The 23035-nt window shown below is 62.7% G+C and overlaps 3 protein-coding genes across 7 annotated transcripts; 2 read left to right on the top strand and 1 right to left on the bottom strand.

Moving 5' to 3' along the window:
- Positions 1-85: 85 nt before the first annotated feature.
- On the bottom strand, positions 86-4357 carry TCN2 (transcobalamin 2). The gene is made up of 10 exons (XM_054645855.2): positions 3197-4357; positions 2500-2689; positions 2379-2426; positions 2165-2298; positions 1910-2068; positions 1659-1834; positions 1253-1427; positions 971-1163; positions 691-812; positions 86-595 (listed from the first exon to the last, which is right to left on the bottom strand). Exons 1-10 carry the CDS (start codon positions 3255-3257, stop codon positions 534-536), a joined length of 1320 nt encoding a protein of 439 aa, XP_054501830.2. The 5' UTR covers positions 3258-4357; the 3' UTR covers positions 86-533.
- A 151-nt stretch (positions 4358-4508) lies between these two features.
- On the top strand, positions 4509-12359 carry PES1 (pescadillo ribosomal biogenesis factor 1). The gene is made up of 15 exons (XM_054645923.2): positions 4509-4649; positions 5018-5097; positions 5683-5836; positions 5913-6022; positions 6985-7156; positions 7936-8025; positions 9242-9358; positions 9493-9570; positions 9903-9992; positions 10149-10279; positions 10409-10534; positions 10629-10813; positions 10899-11068; positions 11436-11603; positions 11882-12359. Exons 1-15 carry the CDS (start codon positions 4626-4628, stop codon positions 11966-11968), a joined length of 1782 nt encoding a protein of 593 aa, XP_054501898.2. The 5' UTR covers positions 4509-4625; the 3' UTR covers positions 11969-12359.
- Positions 12360-15025: 2666 nt separating this feature from the next.
- On the top strand, positions 15026-21590 carry GAL3ST1 (galactose-3-O-sulfotransferase 1). Of its 5 annotated transcripts, XM_077187820.1 has the most exons (4): positions 15061-15247; positions 16624-16734; positions 18075-18208; positions 19408-21590. In XM_077187820.1, the coding sequence occupies exons 3-4, from the start codon at positions 18084-18086 to the stop codon at positions 20549-20551; spliced, it is 1269 nt and encodes a 422-aa protein (XP_077043935.1). In that variant the 5' UTR covers positions 15061-15247; positions 16624-16734; positions 18075-18083; the 3' UTR covers positions 20552-21590. The 5 variants fall into 5 exon arrangements, with proteins under 5 accessions (XP_054501902.2, XP_077043935.1, XP_077043933.1 ...); XM_054645927.2 differs by lacking the exon at positions 16624-16734 and having other exon boundaries at positions 15026-15247; XM_077187818.1 differs by lacking the exon at positions 15061-15247 and having other exon boundaries at positions 16424-16734.
- The last annotated feature ends 1445 nt before the right edge of the window (positions 21591-23035 follow it).

Genomic DNA, 23035 nt, shown 5'->3' with positions numbered 1-23035 from the left:
CCCTCCGCGGCGACAGCGGAGCCGCCTCCAAGCCCCGCCCGGCCCCCGGCCCCATCGCCCCCGACCCCGACCCGCCGCTGCCCCGGGGATTTTGGGGGCCGGGTTAAACGCCCGGGGGAATCACAGATGTGCAGATTTGGGGGTGCCCCTCGGGCACTGCGGTGCCGAGCCCTGGGACAGTGGGGGCTCAGTAATCCCCGGGGGGTTACAGAGGAGGCGGATCCAGCTTGCTGAGGATGAACAGCGCTGATGCGGGCTCCCCAGATTTTTGGCCGTCCCAAAAATGCTTTGGACATCCCAAAAACGGCTGCTCCCAGCGGCCGCCTGCCCTATTCCCGAGTGCGACCAGGACCGGAGGAGCTGCTGGTTTTGGTGCTCCTGTCCCACTGCACCTGTAGGACACAGAGCATGGTGTGTGTCCCCTCCTCCTACCCCTGGCAGATTTGGGGTGCTGGCCCACGGAAAGCAGGAGGCAGGGAGCCGGCAGGTCCTGTGCCCACAGTGGCAGTTTCATTGCCATCACCCCCCACCCTCTACCACTCGCTGAGGCGCAGGATGAGGGTCGCCCCATCTGGGGGTCTGTACTCGGCGATACCTGTGGGGAGAGGAACAACAGTCTGGGTAAGACAGCAGCCATGGGGCTGTGGGGGACCCCTGCCACCTCCCCAGGGACCCCCACCCACCACTCACCCATCTGCAGGGGGGTGTTGGGCGCAGACAGGATCTGCCAGTAGTTCCGCTTCTCCTGCCGGGCCTCCAGCCCCAGCACCTGGGTCAGGAAGGGGCCCTGGGGGGTGTCCTGGGTGTGGAACCTGGGAGGGGGGGACAGCGGGATCAGCGGGGAGAGGCTGCGGCCTCGGCACTGCTGGGGGGGCACAGAGCTGCTCCAAGGGAGCTGTGAGCTGGGAACCAGAGTGAGCCCGGAACAGGGCACAGGTGCAGGACACGTGGCCACCACAGCCCCACACACCTGAATTCACGGGGGTCCAGCGCCGCAGCCGCCCGGAGCACGTCCAGGAGGGAGGCAGCGGCGGGCACGGGCACCAGGCGGTCGTAGAGCTGGAGGTCATAGCACCAGGGCAGGGGACACTCCACCACCAGCTGCACCATCTTGTTCCCCGGCACCTCAGGCAGGGGCTCCATGTCCAGGGGTGTCAGCGTGTCTGCGAGAAGCCACCACGGCACTGGTGACACGCAACCACCCCTGTGGTGACACCAGCGCTGACCCCAATCCCGCTAGCCCAGCTCCTACCTGGCTCCTCCCCGCAGTGCCTGGAGGCGATGTCCAGGTAGGAGTGGCCGTGCAGCACCGGCAGCACTTGGGCCATGGTGGCAGCGGTGCCGAAGGCTTCCAGGTTCTCCAGCAGTGCAGCCATGGCCTGGCCGAACGCCGGCTCCGTCTTGCAGTCGCCTGTGGCCAGGAACACCTGGGACAGGGAGGGATGGAGGTGGTGGGAAGAGGGGGGAGGGTTGGGTATGTGAGCACTGCACTGCTGAGCATCACCTGCCCCACATCAGCTGCATCTGCTGGGGCACCCACATCTGCATCTGCACCCACACCCACATCTGCATCTGCACCCACACCCACATCTGCAGACCCACTTCCCCCCATGCCCATTCCCCGTGCCAGCCCAGATGTCCCCTCAGGTGACACCCACCTGCAGGGCCCACGGGGTGCTGTAGATGTTGCCGATGACGCCGTCAGGGCCCTGGGCCTTGGCCATGTTCCTGCTGGCCTCGTGTGCAGCCAGCCGGAGCTTGGCTGCCAGCTCAGTCCCCACCAACCTCCTCCGCTCCAGGCAGGTGAAGGCCAGTGCCACCACGGCCTCAGTGTCTGCAGGGACACCCCGGTGTCACCCCGGAGTCACACACCGCCGGGGTGCCACCGCCTGTGCCCACAGGCCCTTACCCACGGTGTTGTCACTGTGCCCGAGCCTTCCGTGGTGCTGGGCCGTGAGGAGCTGCCGGACCACCTGGTCCCGCACCCGCTTGCGGTGCACACACAGTGCCAGCACGCCCAGCCCGTACTGGTAGTAACTGGTGACGGGGTGGCCTCGCTGCTGGGAGCCTGGGGACAATGTGTGGTGTCACCAGGGTGAGCCAGTGCCTCATAGCCAGACGTGTAGGTGCCAGGGGGGCACTCACCCCGCAGGGACACCCTCACCTGTCCACTCCTCCTCCAGGTAGTACTTGAGCCATGTCACCAGCGAGCGATGGGGACTGAGTGGGGGACAGGTGGCCTGCAGCCCCAGCAGGTACAGCGCCAGCCGCCCTGTGTGCGGGGGCTCCTCCATGCTCCTGCAAGGCACGGGTCACCTCCCAGGACACCGCCCGAGGCGTCACCTGTCCTGAGGGGACCCTGGGACACCCACACTTACATGCTGCGCTCAGCGTCCCACCGGGAGCGGCCGTAGCCCTGCAGGCTCCTGCGGGGACAGAGTGTCAGTGCGGGGGACAGGGGCGGCCCCAAAGGCCCGTGGGGACCCCCGGGGCACTCACCTGCCGTAGGGGTGCTGGAAGGCGTCCTGCAGCCGCTCCAGGTAGCGCTGCTCCAGCCGGGGGTGGTGCTCGCGGGCCAGGCGCAGGGCCAGGTACGCGGCGGGGTCGGGGTCCCGCGCGGGGTCCCCCGCCAGCCCCAGCAGCCGCGCACTCAGCGCCCGCACGGCGCCCGCCGAGCCCGCCGGGGGCTCTGCCCGGCCCGGGAGAGGCAGAGCAGGTGAGGGGGCCCGAGAGGACCGAGACCCCCCCAGGCACGGCCCTGCAGCCCCACAGCCCCCCAAAGCTGCGTGGGGCCGCGGTGTGCAGGGACCCCCAGCACCCACCCATCCACACACCCCACACCCTCCGCGTCCCCCCCCCAAATCCCATAACCTCCAGATTTCCCACCAAAAAAAGAGGAAGAAACAAGGAGACGTGACATGGAGCAGGAGCACAGAGACCCCGAGGGGGTGGCGGAGGGCAGGGGTGACACCTCTGTCCCCAGGGACCCGTGGAGGGGGTGGGCACGGGCTGGCTCCGGGCAGGGAAAGTGGCGGCAGGGGCTGGGTTGGGGGAGCTGAGCCCCGGAGAATTTGTCACCGAGGGGCTGGAGATGGGGCTCATCCCCTCAGCCCCGCTCCTCAGGGACCCCCCGAGCTCAGGGCGAGCCCCGGCCCGGGGGGTCCCGGGCAGGTTCGGGGGCCGGGGCCGCACTCACCGCAGCAGCGGGCGGGCAGGAGCGCGGGCAGCAGCAGCAGCAGCACGAGCGGCAGCCCCATGGCGGAGCGGGACAGGGGCACACGGGGGTGGCACAGCCCCGCCGGACAGTCGGGAGAGACAGGACGAGCCCGGAGCGGGGACAGCACGGGAAGGTGTGGCGAGAGGCCGTTTCCGCACGCCGGGGCCGAGTCAGCACAAACGGGGCCGAAGTCGGGCTGAGGCACAGCCGAGGGGAGCGGGGGCAGCCCGGGGCAGCCCGGGACAGCCTGGGACACCCTGCCCGGGGCAGCCCGGGACAGCCTGCCCGGGACACCCTGCCCGGGGCAGCCCGACCCGAGCTGCCGCTGCTCGGGGCAGAGCCGGCGGCCACAGCCCAAAAATAGACAGGGCTGAAACCCGGCCAAACCCGGCCCCTGGAAAGAATCGCCATGCTCGCCTCCAAGAACGATTTAATTGAGAAAGCGGAGATCGATCAGCCGCGCCCGGCAGCCGCGGGACGGGCGGGGAGGGGCACGAACCCCCCAAGCATCCCTAAAGCCAGGGGTGAGGGGATCCTGAGCCCCGCGAGGTGGAACTCCCCCCGCCGGGGAGGACGTAGAGTCCTGAGCCAGGAGGGGACCCCGGGGCCGCGGCTGGGCTCAGGTCCCGCCAGCCTGGGGACACCCGAGCACGGGGCGCGGGCCTGGGGAGCCCCTGCCACAGAGACCCCCCGTGCCCGGGTGTTCGCCAAACACCCGCCCTGCTGTGGGCCCCCAGGCCGCTGCCTGCGGTCGGTGCTGCGGCATCAGGGACCACAGGAGGGCAGCGGGACCCGCAGGCCCGGGCAGAGACCCGCGGCCGCCATCCCGGGGTGTGATCGGCCCCCGAACCCAGGCCATGCTCGCCGGTCTTGCCTCGCTATATCCCAGTATGCTCCGCGCCATCACTGCCTCGCTATATCCCAGCGTGCTCTGCGCCACCCCTGCCTCGCTATATCCCGGCGTGCTCAGTGCCACCACTGCCTCATTGTGTCCCGGCATGCCCTGCGCAGCCCCGCCTCGGTACATCCCGGCATGCCCCGCGCTACGAGGCAGCGGTATATCCCGACGTGCTTCGCGCCTCCCTGCCTCGCTATATCCCGGCATGCCCCACAGGGCACCGCAATATCCCAGTGCGCTCTGCGCCTCAGGACCCCTCCTGCTAGGGCTCTGGGCTGCCCGCGGCGCGCCTGACTGAGCCGCCGGTGCCGCCTGCCCCGGCCCGCCCGCCCGTTTTGCCCTCTTTGCTCTCGGTGCCCGCTTTGCTCTCGGTGCTCACGCCGTTCTCGGTGCCCGCGCGGGGCCGCTCCGGTGTGCGCAGGCCCGGCGGCGGGCGCAGGCGAGCCGCGGGCAGCGTGGGGTCCTGCGTGGCTCAGGGCACGTGGCGGCGGCGGCGGCGGCGCTGGGGCCATGGGCGGGCTGGAGAAGAAGAAGGTACCGAGTCCTTCTCGCTCTCCTTTCGGCCGCGGGCTCGTCGCCCGGTGCCTCCCCGGGCCGTTCGTCCCTCCCCTCTCCGTGCCCCCCGGTGCCGGCCCGTGTCTGCTCCCCCGGTGCCGGTGCCGCCTCTCCGGCCGCGCCGTGCCCCTGCAGCCCTCCCTGGCGGCGGTGCTCGCTCCCTCTCCCAGTGCCCGGTTCCGCTCCTGCCCCCGGGCTGGCCATGCCCGGTGCCCCCTGCCAGCCCCCCATGCCCTGGTTCCCGTCCCTCCTCCCTCTCCGCTCCCGGGGGTCCCGGTGGCCCCGGGCTGGTTGCGGGGGTCCCCTCCACAGCCCCAAGCTCCCCTAACGCTCCCGTCTCTTCCCAGTACGAGCGCGGAGCCGCCACCAACTACATCACCCGGAACCGAGCACGGAAGAAGCTGCAGCTGAGCCTGCCCGACTTCAGGTGCGGCCGGACCCGGGACCCCGCGGCCCTTGCGGTGCCCCCCGCACCCCGAACCCCCTTCCTGCGAACGCTCCGGTGCCCTGAGCTCCCCCGGCGCCACCCAGGGCAGCGAGGGGCGAAGGAGCCGGCGGTGGGTGCGAGGGTGGCCCCGGGACCACCCGAACCCCGGGAGCCCCTGAGCCCTCCGCCAGGCACCCCTGAAGTCCCCCGGGACAGCCTCAGCACCCCCGCCCCCCCCGCTGCCCGTCCCCAGCACCCCCATGGGCCCCCCGACCCCCCAGCCCTCCTGGGCTGTGCCCATCCAGGCCCCAGCAATCGCCCCTCAGCCCCCTGGGACCCCCGGGAGAGCAGAGGAGGGACCCCCGAGATCTGTGCTGGGCTCTGGGGTGGCCGTGGGAATCCCCGAGCTCCTCCCTGAGGAGTGGCCCTTGGACTGGCCCTGTCCCCTGTCCCTCGGGGCCCTGCAACTGCCCTGGGTTCAGGCTGCCGAGTTTGGGGCTCCTGCTCCACGGGAGGGGCCTGGGCTGGCCCAGGGGACACAGGGCAGCCATGGCCCCCCTGTCCCAGCACTGTCCCCGTCCCCAGGCGCCTCTGCATCCTCAAGGGGATTTACCCCCACGAGCCCAAGCACAAGAAGAAGGTGAACAAGGGCTCCACCGCCCCCAGGACCTTCTACCTGCTCAAAGACATCAAATTCCTGCTCCATGAGCCCATTGTCAACAAATTCCGGGAGTACAAGGTGAGTGTTCCCCCCAAGGGGCCCCCCCGGGGCCTATCCTGGCCCACAGAGCCCCCATGTCCCCCTGTCCTCCCAGGTGTTTGTCAGGAAGCTGCGCAAGGCCTACGGGAAGAGTGAATGGGGCACTGTGGAGAGGCTGAAGGACAACAAACCCACCTACAAACTCGACCACATCGTCAAGGAGAGGTGAGGCAGCCCTGGCTGAGCCACCTGCAGCATCCAGCCCTGGGGCCAGCACAGCAGAGACCTGGAGCTGCTGGAGCCAGTGCAGAGGAGGCCATGGAGATGCTCCAAGGGCTGGAGCCAGGCTGGGAGAGCTGGGGGTGCTCACCTGGAGAGGAGAAGGCTCCAGGGAGAGCTCAGAGCCCCTTGCAGGGCCTAAAGGGGCTCCAGGAGAGCTGCAGAGGGACTGGGGACAAGGGATGGAGGGACAGGACACAGGGAATGGCTCCCAGTGCCAGAGGGCAGGGATGGATGGGATATTGGGAATGAGGAATTGTTCCCTGGCAGGGTGGGCAGGCCCTGGCACAGGGTGCCCAGAGCAGCTGGGGCTGCCCCTGGATCCCTGGCAGTGCCCAAGGCCAGGCTGGACATTGGGGCTGGGAGCAGCCTGGGACAGTGGGAGGTGTCCCTGCCCATGGCAGGGGTGGCACTGGATGGACTTTAGGGTCCCTTCCCATCCAAACCATCCTGGGATTCTCTGATCTTTCACCACATCCATTCCTCTCTGGGAATCTACCTCAGTGTGCAATTTCTGGAGTTGTTGGTGGAGTTTTGTGTTTCTGGGCTGGAGAAGAAGGAATGAGAGAGCAGGGAATGCCCAGCTATCCTGGGTGGCTCCAGGAGAACACAGGGAGCTCCCCTGCTCTTCCTGTGGGGTGCTTTCCTCAGAGGGCTGGTGGAGGGTTAATGCTGCCGAGGCTCTGGTGAGTTTGGTGACCATGAGCAAGGAGGGCACACAGGAGGGAGGAAACCCCATAACCATTCCTAAATGAGGCAGTTCATCACTCTCTGTGTGCTCTGCTGGGATGTGCAGGTGGATGCTCCACAGTTCCCATTCCTTCCTCAGCCGGGGTCTCCCCCAGCCCCAGCAGCCTCTGCAGGACTCTGGGGCTGGCTGTGACCCCCGTGTCCCCCCCCGGGCACAGGTACCCCACGTTTGTGGACGCCCTGCGGGACCTGGACGATGCCCTGTCCATGTGCTTCCTGTTCTCCACCTTCCCCCGCACGGGCAAGTGCCACGTGCAGACCGTGCAGCTGTGCCGGCGCCTGGCCGTGGAGTTCCAGAACTTCATCATCGCCTCCCGCTCCCTGCGCAAGGTGCGACTGGGGGACACTCAGCCCTGCCTGGGGACACTCAGCCCTGCCTGGGGACACCGCGGGGTCAGGGCAGGGGGACACGGGGGGGGTCAGGGCAGGGATCCACTGGGATGTTGGGTCACACATCCCACTCCAGGTTCAGGCTAGGGATCCACTGGAGGGTCAGGGCAGGGATCTACTGGGGTGTCAGGTCACACATCCCACTGTGGGGGTCAGGGCAGGGATCCCACTGGGATGCTGGGGCAGGGATATTGTGATGGTGTTCACAGGGGTCTTAGGATGAGGGAAGAGACAAGGATCTGACTCCATGTTTCAGAAGGCTTGATTTATTATTTTATGATATATATTATATTAAAACTATACTAAAAGAAGAAAGGATTTCATCAGAAGGCTAGCTAAGAATAGAAAAGAAATTATGACAAAGGTTTGTGACTGACTGAGACACTCCAAACAGCTGGACTGTGATTGGCCATTAATTAGAGACAACCACATGAGACCAATCACAGATGCACCTGGTGCATTCCACAGCAGCAGATAACCATTGGTTACATTTTGTTCCTGAGGCCTCTCAGCTTCTCAGGAGAAAAAATCCTAAGGAAAGGATTTTTCATAAAAGATGTCTGTGACAGGATCCCACTGGGGTGTCGGGGCAGGGATCCCACTGGATTATCGGGTCACACATCCCACTGGGATCTGAAGAACCTCCTGCCAGGGTCAGGATGACAGTGACAGGGACACAGCAGCATTCCTCCCACTGAGCCTGTGCTCTGTCCTGCCAGGTGTTCCTCTCCATCAAGGGCATCTACTACCAGGCAGAGGTGCTGGGGCAGCCCATCACCTGGATCACCCCCTATGCCTTCGCCCACGACGTGAGTACCTGGGGAGAGCCTGGGGGATCACCCTGGGTCCTTGGGGATCACCAAGGGGAGAGGGACTGTCCCGTGGCACATGGGACACAGACCATGGGGCCTCGCTGCAGAGGCACGTGGGGACACAGCCACCTGTCACCCCGGGATCCCTGGGGCTGCCGGTGCCAGTCTCCCCAGTCATTCATGTGTCCCCAATCATTAATGTGCTCCTTTATCAGCCATTAAAGATTAACCTGTGGGAACAAGGCTGGTGGAGCCAGGGAAGTGATGAGTCAGATCATCCCTGCAGCCTCCTCAAAGGGCTTGTGCTGTGTCCCCCAGGCAGCAGGGCATGGGGATGTCCCTGCTGTGCTGGGACAGCTTCCCCTGAGCCTTGGCAGGAGCTCACAGGCACAGCAGGGCCCTCTCCATTCCCACTCCGGATTTCCAGGGCTGAGCACAGTTTGGTTTAGGTTTTGTGGTTTTATGGTTCTGAATCATAGAACCCTGGAATGTTTTCAGTTGAAAAGAACCTTAAAGCCCATCCCATTCCACCCCTGCCATGGGCAAGGACACCTTCCACTATCCCATGATGCTCCAAGCCCCATTCAGCCTGGCCTTGGGCACTGCCAGGGATCCAGGGGCAGCCCCAGCTGCTCTGGGCACCCTGTGCCAGGGCCTGCCCACCCTGCCAGGAACAGTTCCTTCCCATTATCCCATCCATCCCTGCCCTCTGGCAGTGGGAAGCCATTGCCTCTTGCCATACCCTGCACTCTTCACCTTGAAGAGTTGGAGTGCCTGGACCAAACCCCAAGGTCCCTATCCATGGTGGGATAAAGTGTTCCATGTATCTAGGCATGGAGGGGTGGCAGCAGGGCCCTGGGGGAAGCCTGCAGAGTTCTCCCTGGCAGGGTCTGGTGGTGGCTGTGTCATCTCTGCATTTGGGGCATGTTTAGGTTGGTTTTCAAGGAAAAGCTCTTCCTCCAGAGGGTGCTGGCACTGCCCAGGCTCCCCAGGGAATGGGCACGGCCCTGAGGCTGCCAGAGCTCCAGGAGCCTTTGGGCAGCACTGCCAGGGATGGACAGGGTGGGATTGTTGGGGGTCTGGGACAGGACCTGGGTGATCCCTGTGAGTCCCTTCCTAAATGGGGATATTGTGTGATCCTTGACACTGTGTGTGGGACGGGCCCCTGTGTAGGGGGGTCCTTTATCCCTGTGTCCCATCCTGTGTCTGGCAGCACCCCACAGACGTGGATTACCGGGTCATGGCCACCTTCACCGAGTTCTACACCACCCTCCTGGGCTTCGTCAACTTCCGCCTCTACCAGTCCCTGAACCTGCTGTACCCCCCCAAGGTGAGGCCACCCTGGGGTCACTGTGTCCCACCCTGGGGTGGTGGCAACTGGATTGGTGGGGAGGGAGGGTGGAAATGAGATTTTTTTGGTTATCTGTGTTTGGGAGCTGCCTCCTCACCCGTTTTCCTCCCCAGATCGACAGCCAGGTTGAGGATGAGCTGAAGCCTGCAGAGGGCAAGGAGTACGCCATGGATTCAGAGAGCCACCTGGAGGTGAGGGACACTGCTGGCACTGTGACCTGTGGGGACACTGTGTGGCCTTCATGTCCTGCCCACAGCCCTCCTGGCGTGGCACCGAAGGACAGAGCCAGATCCCCGGAGGGTGGAGGGGGCTGATCCCAAACTCCCTGTTCCTGTAGGGCAGAGCTGGTCTCGGCTTTGGGCAGGGACCCCCCAGAGTCCCATGCTGGGGATGGTGCCTGGAGGAGGCTGAATTCTGTCCAGGCCCTGGATCTTCCAGCCTCTTGCTCTGAGAAATCCCCTTCCCCCGTGGGGCTGCCCCTGTTCCCACCCCCTGGAGGTGACTCCGTGTCCTCTCCCTGCAGAGGCTCTCGGCTCTGAGCGCCAGCCTGGCCCGGGCAGTGGTTCCAACCCACGAGGATGAGGTGGAGATGGATGAATTCCCAGTGGAGGGGGTAAGACCCTGGTGGGGGGCTCATCCCTGGTCTTGGGGGAGCCTGTGCTGTGCCCAGGCTGGCAGCTTGGGGGCAGCTCCTGAGACCCCTCTTGGCCAAGGGGGCCTTGGCAAGGGCTGTGTGTGGGGAGGAGGCTGAGGGCTTTGCTCTGAGCAGGAGACAGCAGAGCTGATGGACGCCAAGAAGAAGGAGCAGGAGGCTCTGGAGAAGCACAAGAAGCTCTTTGAGGGGCTGCGCTTCTTCCTCAACAGGGAGGTGCCCCGGGAGCCGCTGGCCTTCGTCATCCGGTGCGTGCTGGGCAGCCCTGGCCTCCCCCTCTGGCAGGACTCTTGGGGCCAGCCACCCGATGTCCTGTGGGTGAGGTGACCCTGAGGGTCCCACCCGCCTGTCTGACTCCTCGGTGGCATTGCCCACAGGTGCTTTGGCGGCCAGGTGTCCTGGGACAAGTCCCTGTGCATCGGTGCCACCTACGACGCCACCGACCCGTCCATCACCCACCACATCATCGACCGGCCCCGCCTGGACAAGCAGGTGGTTGGCAGGTGAGTGGGGCAGGGGGGCCCTGCCCAGAGCAGCCATCCCAGAGCTGTCCCACGGGCTCCAGAGCCTCAGGTGGAACCCCTCTGCCCTACCCAGGTACTACCTGCAGCCCCAGTGGGTTTTTGACTCGGTAAACGCCAAGCTCTGCCTGCCTGTGGCCGATTATTTCCCCGGGGTCCTGCTGCCCCCGCACCTCTCGCCCTTCGTGACGGAGAAGGAGGGTGACTACATCCCTCCCGAGAAGCTGAAGCTGCTGGCCCTGCAGAGGGGAGAGAATCCAGGTGCTGGAAGTCCCCAGAGGAGTTTGGGAGCTGGGGTCTGCCTGCTCTGGAGCATCCCAAGGGTAATGATGGTGTCTCTTTGTAGAGGAAGAGAGTGAAGAGGAGGAGGAGGAAGAGGACGAAGGGGAAGGTGACAATGACAAAGAAGAGGAGGAAGAGGAAGATGAGTCTGAGAAAGAAGAGGAGATGAAATTACAGAAGATGGAAGAGCAGAAGATGGAAGAGCAGAAGACTCAGAGCACACAGAGCAACAAGGTGGGAGCCCATGGAGGCAGCCCCAGTGTCACTGTCCCTGCTGAGGGGTGTCCCTGTCCTGGGACCACTGGGATACTCAGTCATGGAATGGTTTGGGTTGGGAGGTTAAAGCTCATCTTGTTCCAGCCTCTGCCGTGGGCAGGGGCACCTCCCGCTGTCCCAGGTTGCTCCAAGCCCCGTCCAGCCCAGTCTGGAACACTCCCAGGGGTGCTCCTGGCCCCACACTCACAAGCTGCAGCTGCCAGCCCTGTCAGGGCCTGGCTGTGAGCGCTGTGGCTCTCCCTGGCCCGCAGTGGAAGGGCTGGAAATGCCTGTCCCTGTGGAAGGAGGGGGTTCCCGGTATCCTGAGCTCCCTGGCTCCCCACAGGTGCTCCCTGTGAAGGTGACAGCGGGGAAGGTGCGGCTGGAGGACAAGCAGCGCCTGGAGCAGGAGCAGCAGAACGAGGAGAAGCGCTTGGCCATCATGATGATGAAGAAGAGGGAGAAGTACCTCTACAAGAAGATCATGTTCGGGAAGAAGCGCAAAATCCGCGAGGTATGGAGGCTGGGCCCTCACCTGCATCCTGGGGCGGGCTCTTCCCAAACCCACTCATTCCTTCCGCTCCTCCCTGTCCCTGGTGAAGGTGTTGAGGTCCCTGCCAGTGTCCCCAGGCTGCCCAGGTGGGCAGAGCTCCCTGTGTCCCCTCTCTATATCCCAGCCCTGATCCCGGTGCCGTGGGGCCCATCCTCCACGTGCAGCTGGAGCTTGGGTGGGTCTGAGGGCTTGCAGCCCCGGTCCTGCTCTGACTGAGGGTCTTGGGGGTCTCTCCCCAGGCCAACAAACTGGCTGAGAAGAGGAAGGCCCACGATGCAGCCCTCAAGGAGCAGAAGAAGAAGAACAAGAAGGCACGACAAGCGTGACAGGGCCGGGGGCTCCTGGATGGTTTTCCACTGTTGCCTTTGGGTGGAAAACCCTTGGCTTTGCTCCTGGGGCAGAAATGCTGTGTTTGAAACGTTTCCCATCTGTAAATCCACCTGCTGCTCTGCCTTTGCCCCGCTCCCCTCTGCGGAGTCGGTGTTACAAGGACTGTCCTCTCCCTGCTGGTGCCACCTCTGCGTGAGGAAGAGGAGGCCAAGGAGAGCTCTGGGATTGTTCCGTGTGAATTTGCACAGCCCTGGCTGCTGGAGCCTGGCCCCCAGAGCTCCCCAGGGCAGAGGAGTGTGGAGCCCAGAGCCCACTGCTTCCCAGTGTCCACACAGAAAACCATATTCCTCTGTATTTTTATTTTTAATTAAAGAAGGTGATGCTTTTCTGGTGGTGTTTGTTTGCTCCTTCTGCCTGGGTGTGGGGGAGGCCACTCAGGGGCTGATGTGGAGATCCATGGCTGGTGCCAGGGTTGCTGATCCTGCTGGATGTGTTCCTGGCACCAGCAGTTATCTGTCAGTCCTGGGTTTTCCCCCAAAAACACCTTGGAGACACCACAGCTGGGGACAAGATGTCTCATGGGGTTTATGGGGCCCACCTTTGTCCCCAAATGTGGTGAATGCTCTGTCTCACTCTGAAGAATTTTTGGAGGACACCCCTGGCACTGCTGTGGGAACACAGAGAGGATCTGCAGAGAGACACCCCCTGGAAGGGAGTGAGCTCAGACAGAACAGCTGGGAATATCCAGACTTTATAGTTTCTTTTCTTAAATATTTTTTCCTTTTTTTTCTTTTTTTTTTAAATTTTCGATTTTATTTAAGTGTTTTTTTCTTTTTACTGTTTCCATTCTCTCCCTTTGTTTTCCATTTTTTTCTTTTTCATTTTTTTCTTTTTCCTTTTATTTTTATTCCTTTTTATTTTTTTATTTTTCCCCTTTACTTGTTCCACTGCTTTGTTTCCCCTCCCCCTTTTTTTTACCTCCTTCCCCCTTTTTTTTCTTAATATATTTTTTTTCCATTTGAGAGGGTTGGGAGGCTTTTTCCTTTGTTTTCCTGGTTTTCTCCTTGCTTTCCCCTCTCCCAGGAGGAGCAGGATCGACCCCTGCGGCACCCCCAGGGCTGGCGCTCCCCTCAGAGCAGGAGACCCCAAACGGGGCCTCAAACCCCGGGAGCTCCTGGCCCAAACAAACAAACCCCAGCCCTAAACAAACCAACCCCGACCCCAAACAAACCAACCTCAGTTCCAAACAAACCAACCCCAGTTCCAAACAAACCTCAGCTCCCAAAACCCTGACCCCAAACAAGCAATCCCCGGGCCCAGGCCTTGCTCCCAGGCCAGGCTGAGGGCCTGGGCCGGCCGGGCAGGGCCGGTGCGGGTGGGCACAGACCGGTCCGGCCACCCGGGGCCTCCCCTGCGCATAAAGGCTGTGTCCAGCCAAGTGTGACCCCTCAGCATTGTCACCCTCAGCCTCCTCACCCAGTCCCTCAGGATCCACGGCTCCCTCAGGATCCACGGCTCTGGCCATCACGGCTTTCTGTGAGTGCTGCTTTGTACCCCCAAATCCAGGGGGGGACAGGGACAGGGGTGGGTGTGAGGTGGTGGAGCCCTCCTGGTCACCCCCCTGTGGGACATGGTGGATGTGGGGATTGGGGGTTGCAGCTTCCCCCTCGCTCACATCCATCCCCAGGCTGTCAGCATTCCATGGCTGAGCTGCCACATACCGGCCGCTGCAGCTCTCTTCTGGCTGCCAACCCTTTACAACCCATTCCCCAGAAAATGGGAAACCTGGAAATACTTTAAGGGGGAAACCTGGTATCCTTTTGTGACCCATCCCAAAAAAGAGGGAGAAACCTGGAATTGGGAGAGGTGCCCTGCAAAGGAAGGCTGGGACAGCTCATTGCTCCCACACCACCAGTTTCACAGCAAATCCCGTGACTGTGATCACTGGTCTTCATCCCTCCTCTTGCAATTATGATGATGATGAAAACTGAGGTGTTTTGGCTTTTCCTGATCCCGGAGGGTTGTGCAGTTTACCCCTGGTGTGGGAACTGATGAGGCCAGGCAGGATAGGGCAGCTGCCAGGGATGAGGCAAGAGCTGCCAGCTCACTGCAAGGTGATGTCCACAAATCCTTTAGGGACAAGCTCTGAACCCCAAACACCTCCAACAGGGATGGTGAGTCCCAGGCATGGCCAAGGGGATCACCCCTTGCTTGAGGCCCCAAAGCTGACACCACCCCCTTTAGTGACAGAGACTAAGGCAGCAGGAAGAGCCAGGGCTGCATCCAGGAGCACAAGAGCCCCTTTTTCACCCTGCCACATGCAGGGTGATGGAGCAGCGACAGGGCTGAGCCCTCCAGTTGTGGCCACCTCTCGGCACCCAGTCAGCTGCTGTGACAAGAGGAGCATGGAAAGGCTGGTGGCCTTTCCTGGCTGGTTGTTCCACAGTTGTCACACCAAGGTTGGAGATGCTGGAATATTGCTGTCACTAAGGCCATAAATCCATGGAAACATAGTGGGAGGGAGGAAAGAGGGCGGGGAAGCTGCGGGAGATGAAGAGGAGCCGATGGTGCGTGGCCAGGGTGCCCCGGGGAGCAGGCGGCTGGGCCGGGGTGCAGGAGCTCCCCAAACCCCGGTGAGCTCCGGCTGCGGGAGGTGGCGGCCAGGCCAGGAGCCGTCCTGTGGGACAGGGAGGAGGAGGAGGAGGAGGAGGACGGTGGCTGACGAGAGGTGGGTGCGGCCGCCCAGGGCCAGCCATGGTCACCCAGGGCTGTGGGGCCACGCAGGGCTGGTGGCAGGGAGCCGAGGGGCCGGCAGTGGGGCCCGCGGGGACAATGTCTCCGTTGAGGCCGCGGTCACAGATGGAGACAAATGTCCCCGTTGTTCGCGGCACGGGCTGAATGGCTCCTCTGTGCCCCGGCAGTGGGTGGGGGCCGGGTGCCTTGGGGTGGCCGCAGGCACCCAGGGCCGGCCCCGGGGAGCCGGGCAGTGCCCGGCCGCAGCCCCGCGTCCCCCCGCCAGCCGCTCCCACTCCTGTCCCCTTCCCCCTTGCCAGGCCGGCGACCCAGGGCCGCGATCCCGGTGATGCCATAAACGCCGCGGTGCAGTGGGGAGGCTTTGGAAAAGCTGGCATTTGCGGGGAGCTGCCCGGGAAGAGCTTATTCCATGTCGGAGCAGCATCGGCACCCCCGCCCCGTGCCGCCCGCTCCCCCGGCACCCCGGTCAGCACAGGAGAGCAGAGGCACGGCCCAGCGCCTGCGGTGCGGGAGAGGAAAAGGTGATGGATACTGGGGGGTGCGGGGGTGCTTGGAGGGTGGCAGGATGGGAAGGGGGCAGCAGGATGCTTGTTGGGTCGCTTGGGAGGCAGTGGGATGCTGGGGGGGCCACAGGATGATAAGGTGGTAGTGTGATGCTTGAGGGGGTGTTGGGATGCCTGGTGGGTGTTGGGGTGCTGGGGGGCCGTGGGATGCTCAGGAAGCAGCTCTATGGGGCAGGATGATGGGGGGAATTGTGTACCCGTGGGGCACAGAGGGGACAGGAGGGTAGGAAGCAGCATGCCCATGTGGGACAGGGCCTGTGCAAAACAGTGTGTCCATGGATTTGTGGGATCAGGAGCAAGCAGGTGCATGCGCCTTGTGTATGGCAGGGGCTTGGCCCTAAAAAAACTGATGCTGTAGGGAAAGCCCAAAAGCAGACTCTGGGGTGCCCCCAGGGAGATGGGGAGCTGCTGGAACACGGAGAGGGGGCTGCAGAGCTGGGTGGCCTGGCCTGACCCAGGGGTGCCTCTTGAGGAAATGGTGGGTGCAGCCGTGCTCTCCAGCTGGGCATCTCAGCCGGCTGGCGCCACGGGCGCACCCCACCCGTGGGAGCCTCAGGAGAACACCCAGTGCACCACTCTCTCCTAACGAGCTATTAATAATTAAGCTGCTCACTGAAGGCAAAGTCAATAGAATATTTGGCTGAGGAGTGTTTGCCAGAACCACCCCTGGGAGGCAGGCAGACTGGAGCGAGGCATCCCCTTGGCATCCCACAGCTCTGGAATTCGGTGCCGTGTGGTCCTGGGGGCCTGCTGGGGTCCCACAGGGATCTATCAGGATCCATTGGGACCCATCTGGACTCACTGGGATCCATTGGGACTCGTCAGAGGGGTTTATGGTGCCATTTCACTCTCTCCTGTGGAGCTGGTGCCAGCAAAGCTGGTGCCAGCCAGCTGGTGCCAGCTTTGCTCCCTCTTGGCAGCACCCACAAAAGTGGGTGTCTCCCCAGCCCTCTCAAAGGGCCAGTGGCTTTTCCAGGTGGTACCAGGCGGTGACTGTGATGGAATCACAGCCACCGTGTAAAGCCGAACTCCAGCTGCTCCTGGAGCCGTCTGGCATTCCCACCCACACGGTGGCTTTGGGATACTGTCAGAGCCACCTGTTCCCCCCGTGGTGACACCGAGCACCCCCACTCGCACATGAAAACCATTCGGGAAGAGGCTGGATGCACCAGCCCTGCCTGATCCAGTGGTCCCGGCTCCAGGGGAAGTGGGGGGGACTTGGATGAGCTTTTCGGGTGCCCCTCTGGCAGCTCCCCCCCTGCCCGCGGCGCTGTGCCCAGCACCCGGCCGCAGCCCGGGGCTCCGGTTGCATTTTCCATTCATTATTCATCGAGCTGGAAATCTCGGCGGCGCGAGGCGATCCGAGCCGGGGGGGCCGGAGCGGGGGAGCGGCGGCAGCGGCGGCACCCCGGGATCGCCGGGCGGCGGTGACCGCGGTGCTGGGGGTGAGCCGGGAACGGGGGGGCTCTGCCTCGGGGCTGGGGCTGGGATGCGCCGGGCTGCGATCCACGGCTCATGGCAGCGGGGTTTCATCCCGCCGGGATATCCGCGGGAGCTCTGAGGGGTGAGGGGGTGATGCGAGGCGGGGGTGGGGGGCCGGGGGATTATTTTTGGGGGTGTTACGCAGTGGGAGCGCAGCCAGCTTTGGCCGAGGGGCTCCGGAGGATGTGGAGCAGCGGGAGCAGCGGGAGCTGGGGCAGGCAGGTGATGCTGCTCCTGCCGCTAATGGGGGTGCAGGGCCGGGGGGGCTCAGCCCCCAGCTCGAGGGGGCTCCCGGGCGCGGAGCTCTGCTGTGGAGGGCTGCGGTCACGGGTGCCGTGTCCCTGTGTCCCCGTGTCCCCGCGTCCTGCCGCAGGGGACGGCGCTGCTGCAATGCGGTGTCACAGTGAGGGTGACCCCCGTGTCCCGGGAGGAGGGAGGGGACAGGGATGGGAGACACGGGGGGAGCGCTGGGGAGGGGGCAGCGGGCACAGGGGCTCTGTGAGCGTGTGTCTGTGTGTGTGTCTGTGTGTCTGTGTGTCTGTATGTCTGTGTGCACACGCGTGTGTGTGTGTGAACAAGACTGATGTGTGTGCATGTTTTGTGTGTGCCCTGTGTGTGTATGAACACGCATTGAGGACTGTGTGTCCTGGTGCACACATGAGCACACGAGGGGACGGGAGTGTCTGTGTGTGCCCTCTGTGTGCGTGTGTGTGTGTTTTGTGTGTTTGGGGATGCCATCCTGCCTGCACCCCTCTGTCCCCAGTTCCGTGTTCCTGGCCCCCACCTGGGCCAGCCCAAGCTGCCATGGCCAGAGGGGCCCCCGAGTCCCCCAGTGCTGCTGGTGGGGCCGGAGAGGCCGCACTGGGAGGGTATTGCAACACCCAAACCATCCCGAGCTGCTGCAGATTTTCCTGGTCTGGCCTGCAGATTTTCCTGGGAAAATGGATCCCAGCACCCTCAGGGAGTGCCTGCTGGTGCTGGTGGTGTCCCAGTGCAGAATGGCCACTCTGCCCCTCAGTTGCCCACTCTGCCCCTGGGCTGTCCATGGCTCCCCTTTCCCCCAATCCCAGCCCTGCAGCCTCTCCCACTGGGAGTCACTGGGTTTTCCCAGGGCGGGCAAAGGTTGGCTGGGCAGGCAGAGCCGCTGGGCCTGTGCCACAGATGTGCTGTGGATCATGCCAGGCACCAGCGGGATGCTTTCCTGGGAATTGCCGTGCCTGTGACATGTCCATGTGCCTCGCTGAAGCCACACACTCTCCGTCCCTGTGTCCCTGGCACCAACGTCTCTCCTCTCTGGCTGCAGGTGACCAGGATGCTGTGGCATGGGAAGCCCTGGAGGTCCATGTGCAAGGGGCTGGTCCTGGGGACCCTCCTGACCAGCTTCATGTTGCTGCTCTACTCCTACGCTGTCCCCCCGCTGCAAGTCAGCGTCACTGAGTGAGTCTGGGGTCCCCGCGTGCCCCCCTGCAGTCCGGGCTCCCTGTTCCACACCAGGAACCCCCAGCTGGAGGTGGGGGACATGGAGATGGCCCTGGGGCTTTCCAGGCCCTGGTGGCTTCACACCAAGATGTCCCCTTCCTGCAGTTCCCAACTCCTGGCAGGGCTGGGGACACCGTGGGGCACTCAGTGCTCCTGGGTGGAAAGGGGAGGGAAAGGGAGAGGAGAGGAGAGGAGAGGAGAGGAGAGGAGAGGAGAGGAGAGGAGAGGAGAGGAGAGGAGAGGAGAGGAGAGGAGAGGAGAGGAGAGGAGAGGAGAGGAGAGGACTCAAGTCTCAGATTCTTTCACTGCTCCACAGCACTCAGCTCCTGGTGCTGCCTGTCATTAAAATAATCTCCAAGCTTGTAAATAAGGTTCACGTGCCTCACAAACCTGGTGCTGTTGGGTGGGGATCCTCATTAAGGATCAGTTTGGCTAGTTGATTACAGGTACACAAAGTCACTCACCTCTGTGGGCTCTGCTCACTGCCTCAGGCAGCTCAGATAATGTCCCTTGTGTCCTCACATGTTCCTCCAGGGCCCATGAACTCATCTGTGGGGCCAGGCTCTGGAATTATTTCCCTTTTTGCGGGGGGCTGGATCTTTCTTGGATCCCACAAGGTGTTGAGAGGTCCCAGACCTCCACAGATCCCTTGAGGGGTTTGTGGCTCCTGTAAAGGGTTGAGAGCTCCCAGACCTCCTCCATGGAGGAGTTCATGACTCCTGTAAGGTTGAGAGGTCCCTGGCCTCCTCCATGGATCCTACAAGGGATTGAGAGCTCCCAGGCCTCCCCCATGGATCCTACAAAGGGCTGAGAGGTCTCATATCCCCATACAAATGTTATCAGCTCCTCTCCATGGAGTTGTGGCCATGGAGAGCTCCTCTTGATGCACTTTTTGGCATCACCTCCTCCAGGACCACCATGGCCATGCCCATGGAGACCCCCTGCTCTATTTCCATTTCTAGAACCCCTTCCCAGGTCCAGCACCTGTCCCCAGGTCCAACATCCATTCCCAGGTTCAGCATATATTCCCAAGGTCCAGCACCTATTTCCAGGTCCAGAACCCATCCCCAGATCCAGCTCCACCAGCACAGAATATCCCAAAGCCTTCTAAGTGCCAGTGCCCCTCACCATGGTGCTCCACCTCTTCTCTCACCCAGGATCCCCGTGCCCTTCTCCTGCTCCTCCCACCTGTCCCAGGCTCCGTCCCTGTCCAACAGCTCGGGCAGCGCCTCGGGGTGGAGCTGCCGGCCCAAGCTCAATGTCATGTTCATGAAGACCCACAAGACCGCCAGCAGCACCATCCTCAACATCCTCTTCCGCTTCGGGGAGAAACACCGCCTGAAATTCGCCTTCCCCAATGGCCGTAACGACTTCTACTACCCGTCCTTCTTCGAGCGCAGCCAGGTGCAGCACTACCGGCCCGGGGTGTGCTTCAACATCATCTGCAACCACATGCGCTTCCACTACGAGGAGGTGCGCAAGCTCCTGCCGCCCGACGCCACCTTCGTGACTGTGCTGCGGGACCCCGCGTACCTCTTCGAGTCCTCCTTCCACTACTTCGGGCCCGTCATCCCCCTCACCTGGAAGATCACAGGGGAGGACAAGCTGGACGAGTTCCTCCGGGACCCCCAGCACTACTACGACCCCAACGGGTTCAACGCTCACTACCTCCAAAACCTCCTGTTCTTCGACTTCGGCTACGACAGCAGCATGGACGCCAACAGCCCGCTGGTGGAGGAGCACATCCGGGAGATCGACCGCCGCTTCCACCTCGTCATGTTGCTCGAGTACTTTGATGAGTCGCTGGTGCTGCTCAAGGACCTGCTGTGTTGGCAGCTGGAGGACGTCCTCTACTTCAAGCTCAACGCCCGCAAGGGCTCCACTGTGTCCCGGCTGACCCCTGAGCTGTACGAGCAGGCAACCGCCTGGAACCTGATCGACGCCAAGCTCTACCGCTACTTCAATGCCACCTTTTGGCGCAAGGTGGAGGCCTACGGGAGGGAGAGGATGGCCAGGGACGTGGCCGAGCTGCAGAGGGAGAACAAGAAGATGACCAGCATCTGCATCGATGGGGGACACGCCGTGGATGCCAGCGCCATCCAGGAGTCCTCCATGCAGCCCTGGCAGCCCCTGGGGGAGAAGACCATCCTGGGGTACAACTTGAAGAAGAAGATCAGCAAGAAGCACCAGAAGTTGTGCCGCAAGATGTTGACACCTGAAATCCAGTACCTGACTGACCTGGGGGCCAACCTCTGGATCACCAAGCTATGGAGCCACGTGCGGGACTTCCTCAAGTGGTAGGGGCTGGCAGGTGCCCCGCTTCCCTGGGGAAGAACCAGGTGCTTTTGTTTTTGTTACTCATGGTTCTATTGGTTTGGAACTGGCTGGAGGCTCTGGAGCCCAGGAACTTTTGGGGGGACCTTCCATCACCTTCCTGCAGAGCCCCAGCTTGGGCAGGAGAGCGGAGACTCTGCCTCTGTCAGCAGGGTCAAGGACTGGGGGCCCAGGGGTGGTGTTTTCCTGCAGGATCCACTTCTTCCTTCCCCGTGGAAAAGCTGGAGGAGGGATTTATGAAGGATGTGGCCTCGTCACAGCAGGAGCAGGACATTCATCACCAGGTTGCTGGGTGCAGGCAGGGATGTGCTGGGACAGCAGTGGTAGAGGGTCTCCCTTGCCCGGGGTGGGCAGAGATGCCCACAGGGAACCCAGCCCTCCAGGAGCTCCTCAAATCACCCCACTGAGCCCTGGTTTTGGGGTGTGGGAATGTCAGAACCTGCTGCACTGCTTCAGCCCTTGGGTGCAATGAGTGCAGCATGTTCTCAGCCCACCAACAGCTAGGCTGTGACCTAGAGGCACCCGGAGCCATTTGGAGATTGGAAAACCCATCCCAAAAGCCCCGGCCTTTATCAACAAGTCCCCGTGGCAAAGGGCACACCCTCACTGCCCCCCATCGTCCCAGTTAGAGGAGCCCGTGGCCCTGGTCCCCACAGGGGACATCCCAAAAGGCCAACCGGGTCTGGTGACAACTGGTGTGGGGAGGAAATGGGAGCGGGTGCAGTGGGACTGTCCCCGTGATGCCATCCAGGGCATGGTGGGGATGCTGGGGGCAGGGGCCATCCCCAGTGCCCACCCTGCCTTGGGGACAAACCTCGTGCGTCCTAGCTGGGCTGGATGACACTGGTGATGCCACGTCCCACTGAGAGTAGCCCTGGCTGGGCACAGAGGTGGCACCTGTGGCTGAGCCACCCCCCAGCAAAGGGACCCCCCTTGTCCCCCACCTTGTGTTCAGCTCCTTCTGTAAAGACCAGAAATAAAAAAACAATTTACTTTTGTAATATAATTGTATATTTGGTTTTGGATATAAGGATGGTCCAGCTGGTCTCCAGCCATCTCCTCCTCTGGGATGGGATGGATGAGGTGAGGATGTTCTCACAGCCACAGCAGCAGGCTCAGCCAGTCCCTGCTCCTTCTGGGAGCTCCCCAGGGTCCTGCACCACTGTCCCCTTCAGTGCTGGGGGTGTCGGGCCCCATGTCCTCCAGGCAGTGCTGAGGAATGAGACCCTCAGTGCGAGTGGGGTGCCTGGGTCTGTCCCCAATGTCCCTGCTGGGTGCTGAGGGACACCCCCATGGTGTGCAGGTGCCCTCAGGAAGGTCTGCTGGCTTCACAGGGACAGCAGAGCCATGGGACCAGCCATCACTGGTGACACAAACCACTGGTGCCACCATGTTCCAGCTCTGCTGCTGGTGGGGAGCACCCCATTTCAGGGGTGGCCATGGGACTTGCATTGGGACTTCTCCACGCTCCCTCTGCAGCCAGGCCACCAGGCCAGCCCACTCAGAGGAGACCTGTAGGGGGGTGTTGGGGCTGTGATGGGGACACCTGAGGCAGGCAGGACCCAGGGACACGAGCACTTCACCAGGTCTCTGCTCTGGCTGTGACCAAGCTGCTGCTCCCATGTGGTGTTCCCCTCCAGCAGAACTGGAAGCAGAGCTATGATGAGACAAGGAAGGGTTCTGGGGACTGGGACTCTCTGGTGGGACCAGGATCAGCCATGAGATCCTGCCAATGGTGGAGTCAAAACTAGGGTGGACTTAAGAACCTTGAGATGGGACCAGGGACATCCAAGGGACCAAGGCTGAGTGATGGGACCAGGCCATGTGGTGAACTGGGATCTGCTTGGATCAGGACCATGTGCAGGAGTAAAAGGACATGGTGGGAGCAGCACCATGCACAGGAGCAGGACTGACTGGTGAGGATGGGACCTTGTGGTGGGATCTGCACCTTCCTGAGGACAGGACAACAACAATGGCATGGGAGGCCCAGCATCACAGCTGGGGACAGGACTGATTGGTACATATAGGACCAGGACTAACTGGTGGGTATGGGATCATGCTCAGGACCACCTGCAGGACCAGTTTGAGTGGTGGCACTGGGGCTGTGGGATGGAATGGGGACTGGAAAATGGGCACAGGCTCTTATGGTGGGGCAGGGAAGCTGTGAGGTGTGGGACCACCCCCAGGTGTGGGGCTGACAATGGCTGCAGAGACCAAGCAAAGCCCCCAACCCCATCAGTGCCAGCTGGGACCCATTGACTCCCAGCCCCAAGCCCATAAAGACCCCCAGCTGGTGGGGGTGGGGATGCTGCTCACTGGGGATGGAGCTGTGCTTGTTGGTGCTGCTGTGTGGGGCTGTGCTGGAGGTGGCAGGTGAGTGGGGCTGGAACCCCCCCTTCATTCCTCCCACTGGTTGTCCTGTGGGTGGTGGGTGCCCCTTGCTTTGCCCGG

This window comes from Agelaius phoeniceus, chromosome 18, assembly GCF_051311805.1.
Source record: "Agelaius phoeniceus isolate bAgePho1 chromosome 18, bAgePho1.hap1, whole genome shotgun sequence".
Lineage (NCBI taxonomy): Eukaryota > Metazoa > Chordata > Aves > Passeriformes > Icteridae > Agelaius > Agelaius phoeniceus.
The sequence above is the reverse complement of the archived record's forward strand: the minus strand, read 5'-3'. Positions and strand labels throughout refer to the sequence as shown.

Bases quoted from the DNA above. Each gene is read 5' to 3' on its own strand.
- TCN2 (XM_054645855.2), bottom strand. From the start codon at position 3,257: ATGGGGCTGCCGCTCGTGCTGCTGCTGCTGCTGCCCGCGCTCCTGCCC. The intron at 2,299-2,378 runs GTAAGTGTGGGT...CGTGCCTTGCAG, and splicing joins TGGGACGCTGAGCGCAGCAT to GAGCATGGAGGAGCCCCCGC. The intron at 1,428-1,658 runs GTGGGTGTCACC...TCCCTGTCCCAG, and splicing joins GCACCCCGTGGGCCCTGCAG to GTGTTCCTGGCCACAGGCGA.
- PES1 (XM_054645923.2), top strand. From the start codon at position 4,626: ATGGGCGGGCTGGAGAAGAAGAAG. The intron at 6,023-6,984 runs GTGAGGCAGCCC...CCCCGGGCACAG, and splicing joins GACCACATCGTCAAGGAGAG to GTACCCCACGTTTGTGGACG. The intron at 10,814-10,898 runs GTGCTGGAAGTC...GTCTCTTTGTAG, and splicing joins GCAGAGGGGAGAGAATCCAG to AGGAAGAGAGTGAAGAGGAG.
- GAL3ST1 (XM_077187817.1), top strand. From the start codon at position 16,955: ATGTGGAGCAGCGGGAGCAGCGGGAGCTGGGGCAGGCAG. The intron at 16,994-18,074 runs GTGATGCTGCTC...CTCTGGCTGCAG, and splicing joins GCGGGAGCTGGGGCAGGCAG to GTGACCAGGATGCTGTGGCA. The intron at 18,209-19,407 runs GTGAGTCTGGGG...TCTCTCACCCAG, and splicing joins CTGCAAGTCAGCGTCACTGA to GATCCCCGTGCCCTTCTCCT.